This window comes from Rhincodon typus, chromosome 12 (genome assembly GCF_021869965.1).
Source record: "Rhincodon typus isolate 14 chromosome 12, sRhiTyp1.1, whole genome shotgun sequence".
NCBI classification, from domain to species: domain Eukaryota; kingdom Metazoa; phylum Chordata; class Chondrichthyes; order Orectolobiformes; family Rhincodontidae; genus Rhincodon; species Rhincodon typus.
The window spans coordinates 14,251,988-14,262,348 of record NC_063343.1 but is presented as its reverse complement, the minus strand read 5'-3'; the positions used below and the strand labels follow the sequence as shown (position 1 = coordinate 14,262,348).

Genomic DNA, 10,361 nt, shown 5'->3' with positions numbered 1-10,361 from the left:
AGCCGAAATGTCAGCTTTCCTGCTCCTCTGATGCTGCCTGGCCTGCTGTGTTCCTCTAGCCCCACACTGTGTTATCTCAGACTCCAGCATCGACAGTTCTTACTATATCTTTAATTTTAGCTGATTGTTGCCTCTGACTCAGAGGTGTGTGTTGCAACTTCTGTCAACTCCTGAGTTATAACAGCATTCTGATTAATGATGTCCCAGCATTCTACAGGGCCCAGTGGAGATAGACCACAGTCTGAGGTCTTTCTGCTGAAGGTAAGTGGGAGTCCATTCAGTTATTGGACCCTCTTAGTGTGTCAAATATACATAAATATTAGTATTGTATGTGTAAGAGAGGTCTTTGGTTTTGTGTATAGGTAAACTCCAATGTTTTGTGTTTACTTGATAGGCAACTGTGCAGAATCAAACTGCTTTTGCGTCAATGTATATATACAAAGATTTTTTTATGAATGAAGTATATTTTTGAAATATAAAACAAAATTCTACCCAATCTCCTCCCAGTCCAAGCCCTGGGTGACACTGAGAAGTAATTGATGTATCTCTTTTCCCCTCCCATTGCCTCCACTCAGAGTCTGAAGAGTAATATGGAACTTACCGAACCAAAACATTTCTCTGTAAACTCGTCTCACCACTTCCTGTGTCAGGGTTTTGAAACCCTCCTTTCTCTTCCTGCTCCACCAACACATTAACTGTTTGTGGAGTACTTGCCAGCCTTTTAAGCAACTTGCCCAACTGCATTGGAAGGTGTAAATCATTGGTATTCTCCATTCCAAAAAGGTGTAGATGCTCAGCCTTTGGGTAGATTCAGGACAAAGATTGATAAGATACTTGACCATGAAGATAGTTAAGGGATATAAAATATGGCAAGAAAGTGAAGTTAATGTAATAGTTCACACATATTCTTGTCAAATAATGGAGCAGACCTGAGAGGTCATTTGGCTGACACCAACTCTTATTTTTTCTGTTCTCATGAACCCTCCCTGGCTGAAGATCAGAATAAACAAGGGTGAAGGTGGGCTGCAGTGAAGTGAGGAAATGAGCACTAGTGAATCAGCAGCCTCTTTTATAGCTTGCATACTGACTTTAATGGCCTAAGAGAGAGGCCCTTTGTGAAACATATGTGATCTGGAATTTGGCCTGTGTTGAGTGTGGCCATAGAGTCTCAAGAAACATTCACAAAGAAATTGGATAAATACTTAAAATTCAAAGAATGAAAAGCCATAGGGAAAGAGCAGGGGAGTGCTACTAAGTGTTTAATTCTTTCAAGCCGGTGACATAATGGACTGAATGGCCACCTTCTGTCTTCTTTGTTTAGATTTTTTTTAACGTATACACTGGATGAAGTTGTGGAATCCCTTGTAACTTGGTGGTTTTGCAGCTGTGGTGAATCTAGTTTAACTAACAAATATCAGAGCGGAGTGGGTTTCAACTTCCTACCTCTGTGATCAGATTGCTACCGTTCAGCACCAGCAGACACCACAACTGGACTAAAACTCATTTCTCCTTTAAGTAGTATGGTACAACAGTAGATTTGGGGCAGAAGTTAACATGACCCAGAACAGTGTCTTAACAAATTGTGTAGCGGTAAGGTAAGTTTGAGGTAACGTATGAGTCACTGAATATGAAGATAAAACAATTTTCCAACCTCTGACACTTCACCGCAGTAAAGGGTCTGGGTATCTGCCATTCAGAGATGGGCAAACTGACCTTGTAAGGTTTCTACATCCAATTGTTTCATTGTCTTTTCTCAGCGTTTTCAAGTTTTTGGTCACCAGTCTCAGTGGGTCCTTACTTATCTCAGCATCTTGTTGCTGATTCTGTGTTGCACTTCAGAATGGTTTATCATGTTAGATGTGCTAAATAAGTTGCTGTTTTTGGAGGAGCAGTTAGAAGAAATATCACCCCAGGTTTGTAGGCTTGGAGCAGCAAATGTTATTCCAGAGTCTCAGTGGTGTAAACTTCAGAATAAATGGTTTGTTCATCTCTCTTGTGCATATGTGTGCGCTTGGCCAGAGATATTAGGTCAGGAAATGGGATTTAAAATTTCACACTTATTCATTGTTCCTCTGTTATTACAGATGACAGATCCATTGATGACGTAGGGTGGGACTCAGATGAATTTGTAAGTAATTTCAGTTGCCCTTTCTGTGTACTGTGTTTCTGAAAAATGCAAATGAAATATCACCATTGATGCTTTAGTAAAAGTTTGACAGTAAAAGTAAATGTAATGTAATCCAGACAGAGGATGATGATGACTATGAGGACCCAGATCAAGAGCAAGACTCTGGGGATGATGGTGGAGATTATGAATCACCAAATGAAGATGGTGAAGGGCATAATAGTGACAATGATTATGAACCACCTCCTTCAAATGATGAAGAAGCTCATCAGATCAAGATATGTGCAGCAAAACCAATCTCCAATGACTCAGACTATGCAGGTAACTTCACAAAATCAGCTGACAAAGTGGTGTTTAGCAGGAACTGTTTGTAACAAATATAAGGTGCCGCAATTCCAACTGATGGCAATACTGGGACAAGTCAGGTTCCAGATGATACATGATGAGATAGATCATAAGTTTAATTTTCCAGTTGGTTATTTTGGTAGTTAGTCACACAAGGATATGAATGTTCTTTAATACAATAACACAGATTCATTACACAAAATAATAAAAGCAAAATAAACCAACTTAAAACATGTAAAAGACAGTTTAGAAAGATATTAACACAAACAACAAAACAAAGTTTCAAACTGTTTCACAGCAATAACCATTAGATACACAAATCCCAGAGAAAAATCACTCCAATTTCAATTTGTTATCTTCTCCATTAACTGAGTCTGTTCAGTTTTCCTTCTGGGACTGCTAAAACAGTTTTATGACTCCTTGCAGTCCTGCTTTGTAGACTGCTGGTATAAATCGTTTTCTCGGCTTGAAAATTTCTACATAGTCTCTCGTAGCTTGGAGACATCACAAACTAAAAGCCTTCTGCTAGACTAAACTCTATTCAAACTGAACCCCTAACTTGTCCCAATAACTGTCAAGGGAAACTTGTCAGTCAAGGCAAAGCTTCAATTTTCTATAGAAAACAAGGCTGAGAGTAGTCTCACAATGGACTTGCCTCTCATTCAATTATACCTTTCATTGTGGCTTTTGAAAGTTCTTCATATGAGTATTACATTAGCTTTCCTTATTCACCTGCAGAGATGAAATACTTTAATGCCTGATTTTATGTTATTTAAATACAATGAAAAGAGATTTACCCAGTATGTAAATGTGAACTCTGTATCTACTTTATTTTAGTTAGATTTACAAGTCACATGGGGTTGGAGGGGAACTAATGTAAACTAATGATGATTGGAGATGAACAGAGCTGGGTACCAGTATCTTGTATGTGAATGGTACAGGGTGTCAAGCTGGTCAGCAGAGCACTGAAGTAATCAAGTCTTATGGTAACTGAGGCACCTCTGACTCAAACACAAGGTATACAAGCCCACAAATATTTCACCCCTTTCTACCGCCAGAGGTGTGAAATCTGGTTTGACGGTGCAGTGGACAATGAGGTCGGAAGCCAAGCAGGAGTGTGTCAGAATAGTCAAGTCCAGAGGGAGCATTGGCAGAAATGAGGGTTTCAGTAGCAGTTAAGCTTTTTTAGAAATAATTTATGGCTATAAAAATGTCTAGAAGTCTACTAATCAACGTCTTACTTTTCTTTTAGATAAACGGTCAACAATAAAATCAACTAACCATCCACCCATTCCCCCTCAGCGCCCTGGGTCAGTGCCAATTACACCAGCTGGAAACAGGGGCAATATTGTAAGTGACCATTGGCAAAAGAATTGGCCACCTTTATCACATTTCTTCCGGAGATTTATGGGGTGACTGCACAGTCTGGCAAATCAAACCACTCTGAATGAGACATCTGGTTGGAATGGAGTGCATTTCTTGATTAAGTATCTCAAATTTGTATAAAAAAAAACTGCTGCAACATTAGTAGATAGGCAGCAGTGAAATGTTATGCTGCATTTTGTAAATAAACCAACTATGTGTCTAAATTTATACTTCACCCTCTCAGTTAACATGTAACACAGGGCAGGAAAGCAACCCATCTCATTACGTGCGTACAAATTAGGAACCCCTCAAGTCCACTCCACCATTCAATAAGATCATGGGTGATCTTACTACTCCACACTCCAACCCATCCCTACACGGTCAAAAGTATCTACCATGCCTTAAAAATATATCAGGACTCTGCTTACACCACCTTTTAAGGAATAGTGTTCCAAAAACTTCCTTCTTCAGGACTGGATGTGGGGGCAGGGGCAGCTGCAGATAAAGAGAGGGCTGGAGGCGGAATGGTGGTGATAGGTGGACATTGGTAGTAGGTACAACCTGGTCGATAGAGATGAATCCGGTTGGTGGCTGGAAGGGAGGGTCAGAAGGTGGAATGGAAGGGTGGAGGTGGGGCTGGAAGGAGAGCCAGGGGATGGGTGGGAAGGTTATTTGAAATTGGAGAACTCAATGTTGAGTCCTCTGGGCTCTAGCGTGCCCAGGCCGAAGATAAAATGTTGTTCTTCAAATTTGCGTTGCGAGTCGCTGCGACACTGGAGGAGGCAGAGGACGGACATGTCAGAGGGGAGTGGGGTGGGGAGTTGAAATGGGTGATGCTTCTTTGAACCATTTCCAACAATTTATATCCTTCCTTTATTAAGGTGACCAGTACTGTACACAATACTCTAGATGTGGTCTCACCAGTGCCCTATATAATAAAGCATGACCTCCCTACTTTTGCATTCAATTTCCCACGCAATAAAAGATAACAGTTTATTAGCTTACCGAATTACTTGTTTTATCTGCATATTAACCTTGTGTGATACATGCACTGAGTTACCCAGATCTCTCTGCATCTTAGAGTTGTACGACCTCTAACCTTTTAGATAATTTGTTTCTTTTTAATTCCTCCTGCCAAAATGGACAATTTCACATTTTCCCATAATACAATCAGAGCCCTATTAACATCAAGTGATACACACTGAAAATTTACCTCTATCATTGCAATGTTAGGGACAGGAAATGGAAAATATTTCATTCTTCTGGATAAGCTCAAAAAAATCTTACATGCATGGAGTTGATGGGCTGAATGTTTCTATGTATGCCATAATGATTTGATTCCATCCATGTTAAATTCTGTGCAGATAGATGAGGAACAAGTACTCAATCTGTTTTTACGAGTGTTCTACTAATATATTTGCTCTTTTCCAGACAAACATGTTCTCCACTCTCACTGTCAATGAGGATTCAGGTCAAAGCAAAGATCGAGGCTTCTCATCACCTAGTTATAGAGGTACTCATACTTTGGATAGTTATCAAACTTCATGCATTCAGTTTGTTTTAATTGATCCAAGAAGTAACAAAAGTGTTTTATGGATTTTAAGGACTTTCTGCTCAGCTACAGTGGTTTGTTTTGGTATAGTTTGTCTGATACCAGCTAAGAAAATGGGCAAATTTTAAAATTTTACAGTGCAATTCAAGGTTCCATGGTCTTCTTCGCCAGTTTGTAAAACATCACACTGAAAGCTGGTAATAACCAGAAAAGGGTGGAATTTATTGTCAAAATCAATTTTCACTAATGATGCTTTTTTGTGAGCTTTCGAGGTGATAAAACTCAGTATGTTTTGCCTTAGGTGGGGGTTGGGTTGGTGGCGGGTGTGTGTGTGTGTGTGTGTGTGTGTGTGTGTGTGTGTGTGTGAGAGAGAGAGAGAGACAATGGGTAACATGATGGTGAAGATGCTGTCAAGGAGGCTATTTGAGCTATTTTGCTCTCCAATTGCTGGCTAATTGTCGCTATCTTTCCTCAACCTACCTGAGTGTTCTTTGAGGGCACCTGACCAGTGAGTCAGTATTCCCTGGTAATGAAACTTCAGCCATTCAGCCTATTGAGTCACTGCTAGCTGTCCCACACATCTGCTCTATCCACGTCAGCTTCAGCCACGATCTCAAGTGTGCAATCAGTGTCCTTTAGTCATCATCAATGGCCTAACAAGGACTCCTGTAGTGCAATGGTAGTGTCCCTACCTCTGGACGGGGAGACCTGGGTTAAATCCAAACTGTGTCATAATATCACTGAAGAGGTTGATTAGAAAACATTGAAAAAATCGATGACCTCCTCTTGCAGGACTGCAATGACAGTGACTTGCAGGATACTGCACAATTTCAAACTGAATTTGTTTTAATTGTTAAAGGACTGGCTAAAGCACCCTGATGGAATTGGGAAAAAGCTCAATAACATCCTTTTTAAATCATTGTAATTGGTTAAAATCAAGTTAGTAATAGGTTCTAAGCAAAATGCTTATTTTTGTAATAAACCTGTGTCAGCTACATTAATTTAACCATGCTGTTACTTCCTTTAAGAATAAGGTTTGATAAGTAAATGTTTTAGATTGTGTTCTAAAAATCTGTCTAATTGAGTAGGTTGATATTTTGTTTATGTGTCTGAGTTAGGAAAGACTTTTCTCCAGGATTTTGTGAATTCTGAGTGTGATTTATGTCCCGGTCACTGTATTTTGTCCAAAGCACCACCCTTTAAAACTCCTCCAATTGTTACTCAGAAACCTAAAGGCAGCTCATTTATTGTACATCATTTAAGCCTGATTTTTTTGGCCCAGCGTCGCGGGACTCAGGCTTGTTTCTGTATCAAAAACCTGTCTCTGGTGGACTCTGACTAGAGTTTGGAGTTTTGTGGAAAGTGAGTCCTTAATTGATATGGAGACTGTTTCCAGTCCAGTTGGAACTGGTGGGAATGGGAATTGAGCTAGTTCAGAAGAAGTGGTGGACTCATTCAGACACAAAATCTATCACTGATGCTGCTGTGGTTGTCCTGAAAGAGAAAGAGAGAAATTTTCTTATGTCTGCCAAACAAACCATAAATGCCACAGGGGAGCTGGAAGGCTGGACCCCATAAGGGAGACAAAGGTGGCACAGAAGGTCAAGGAGGGTGCGACTTCATCTTGCAATAGAGTTAGGATTAGTAGGGGCACTCTGTTCCGTGCCATCCCCCATAACTCACCCCTTCTCCCATCGCTAATCCTCTGCCGCTGAATTATTCCCTTGCAGATCCTCACTAGCTTTATGTTCACTCCTCTCTGGAGGGCCTTATTCAGGAGAGCACAATGAATGAAAACATTGCAGGATGCAGCTAGTTCAAGGACCAGATCCAGAAGGGTCACTGGACCCAAAATTTTAACTCTGCTTTCTCTCCAGGCCTGCTGAGATTTTCCAGCAATTTCTGTTTTTGATCCAGCTACATCCTCCAGTGTGTTCGAGTAGAGTCTGGACTCGATGTCCACTGCTCTGATTCCGATGCCATGCCAGGATGGTAACAACCCCCTAACCTGGCAAGACTCTTAATTCAAACTCCTCCCTGAGACCTGTAACAGGCTTCTGTCATTTTCATCTCAAAGGGCAAATCCTTCCACCTGTGATCAACATTTACCCTCACTCTCACAGGCATTTCTGGCTCCGTGCTTCGCTCCTAAATTGGTCCATTCTTGCCTCCAGATGGTTTCAGGCAGGCAACTTTGAAACACCTCCAACAATTCCATTAGACGTTAGGGAAATGAGCTTTTAACAGATGGAGGGTCTCAAAATTCCACTGCCCCCTTTGTGAGGATGTGTTTCCTAACATCATCTGTGAACACCTGGCTCAAATTTGAAGGAGACACTGCTGTGTTCTGGTCTGGAGAAAATGGTGTCTGTCTATATTTTTCCAAATTCTGAGATCAACCTTTTTATATTATCTTGTCCTTTGATCAACTTTGTCTTCTGTACATTCTGCTCCCAGGTGAGACTGTGAAGCCCATCTGAAGAGAAATATGAGCAGAAATATTTGGCTTTATTCTTTGAGGATTTTCCAAAGAGTGGCATCTTCTGAGTATCTACGTTAAGTGCACCTTTGGGTTTCAACAGTTGGAAAATCAGGTTATCCATTTCCTTTCAGCTCCTGTTGTCGACAGAAGTAGGAAACCCACTTTGGACCAGTCAGCATCCGGACACAGTGAAAGAGATTCCCCTTCAATGAGTGAGTGTTATCCTTAGACAGTTCTTCTCATAGTATTAATTGGTACATGATTCTGCAGCAATACTCCATACTTTGCTGGACTGGCGTCAAGTAACAAGTTAGTTTGGGCTGTAATCCCTTCACTACACCACCAGGTACCCTGACTTTGATTGTCCAAGTTATAAATTCTGAATTCCCTCTTAATTCTTTTTGTCTCAATACCGCTCTCTTGCCTCCTTTAAAACTCCATAAAAACCATCTCTGATCAAACAGTCACCTGTTCTAAGGTTAATTCCTTATTCCCTAATAAATGTGATTACAAACCTTATATTTTTCTGAAGTTTCATTACATTTCCAACATATTGTCATGTTTTATGCATTTCAATGTGATATCAGATGTTTACCTGAACTCATCCATAAGAGGCTGAGATCACATTGTGCCATGTTAAATCTCATTTAGTTTGGTCCATTATACCTGTGCCAGTTCTTTGAAATAACTGTACAATTTGTCCAAGTGTCCTGTTCTTTCCTATAGACCTGTAAATTGCCTCTTCAAGGATATTTACAATTCCCTTTGGAAGGTTAGGATTGAATCTGCTTCCACTACCCTTTCATGCATTGTGTTCCAGGTAACAACAATACACATTGTAAAACTTTTTTACCAATTTTCATAAAAGAATGCACCTGAGCCTCAATTTATTTGCTAGAGCAGCTGTTAGCCTGTTCAATTTAGTGGGAAAAAGATTCTTTTAAATCTATGTTCCTGGGATGCAAGCTTTGTTAGTCGGACTGGCATTTATTGCCCATCCTGATTGCCCTTGAGAAGGTGCTGGTAAGCCCTTTTCTTGGACCACTGCACTCCTTGGAACATAGGGACACTAAAGTAACTTTCAGAAGGGAGTTCCAGGATATTGACCCAGTGACACTGAAGGAACAGTGATATATTTCCAAGTCAGGATTGGGTGTGGAATGAAGAGGAACTTTCAGGTGGTGGTGTTTTCATGCATCTGTTGCCTTTCTTATTCTAGGAGGTAGAGGATGTGGGTTTGGAAGGTGCAGTCTAAGAAGCCTGTAGGAGGCGCTGGAATGCATCTTGAAGATGATACATTTTTCTGCTACTGAGGGTCAATGGTGGAGGGAGTGGATGTTTGTAGATGTAATGCCAATCAAGCAGGCTACTTTGTTCTGGAAGATTTCAAGCTACGTGAGTGTTGTTGGAGTTGCAGTCTTCCAGACAAATGAGGAGTATTCCTTTGCACTCCTGACTTGTGCCTAGCAGAAGATGGACAGACTTTGGGGAATCAGGAAGTGAGCCACTCGCTGCAGTATTCCAAACCCCTGACCTTCTCCTGCAGCCACAGTATTTGTATGGTAAGTCCAGTTCAAATTCTGGTCAGTGGTAACCCCCAGGATGTTAATGATGAAGTTTCAGCAATGGTAAGGACATTGAATATCAAAGGGAAATGTTTAAGTTCTCGCTTACTGAAGATGGTCATGAAGCAAACACTTCCTACATTACAACAATAGCTACATCTCAAAAAAGATTCTCTTGGCTGTTAGCTGCTTTGGAGTACTCTGCAGTCATGCAAGGCACTGTATAAATCTAAGTCTCATAAGTCTGTCTTTAGTGTGCACTGTGAATGTTACTTGTCACTTATCAGCCCAAGGACTGAATTGTTATCCAGGTTTGCTACACGTGATTATGAGGCATCACCATCATCTGGGACTTTGTGAATGAACAAGGTGTTTTTATGCTCATGTTGCACAGAGCCAGTTGTCCCCATTCATGAATGTTTATGGTGATCAATCAGGATGAAGGCTGACAAACACAGGGCCACAGTCATCTCGTAAAAGCAGCATTGACATCACTGGAAGAGCAAAATCAGGCAGGATCTAAACAGATTTAAACTGTTTTATGTCTGCTGTTTGGTATTGTCAAAATAAATCATAGGCCTCCCAGAAAAGCCTTCTCGACTTTGTCACAACCATGTATCTGACCCCCAAACTCAACCAAGAACTCATTCCATTGTATCAGGACCTCCCAGATTACTGTCTATCCAGTTAAGTTATTTTGAGGTGTTCTCACTGTCGTAATTTATGCTGGTCCTACAAACATGATGAAGACCAATTTTCTTGTTTTAATGGTGCTTATTGACCAGGGCATGAGTGAGAATGCCCTGCTCTGCTGCAAAATAGTGACCTCAGAATTTGCTAATGCCCATTTAAGAAGGCATCGGTTCAGAGCCTGATTTTATGCTTACGGGTGACTGCTGGGCACTGACTTGAAACTACCAACATATA

General features: G+C 40.8%; 1 protein-coding gene across 1 annotated transcript in view; it reads left to right on the top strand.

Annotated features, from left to right (window-relative positions):
- Positions 1-10,361, top strand: part of LOC109912924 (lymphocyte cytosolic protein 2-like) — a 143,075-nt gene that overhangs the window by 78,379 nt on the left and 54,335 nt on the right. Inside the window, exons 7-11 of the mRNA XM_048604024.1 lie at positions 2,085-2,128; positions 2,245-2,446; positions 3,723-3,820; positions 5,267-5,348; positions 8,001-8,081. Coding sequence (XP_048459981.1) covers positions 2,085-2,128; positions 2,245-2,446; positions 3,723-3,820; positions 5,267-5,348; positions 8,001-8,081 — 507 coding nt within the window. The remainder of the gene's footprint in view (positions 1-2,084; positions 2,129-2,244; positions 2,447-3,722; positions 3,821-5,266; positions 5,349-8,000; positions 8,082-10,361) is intronic.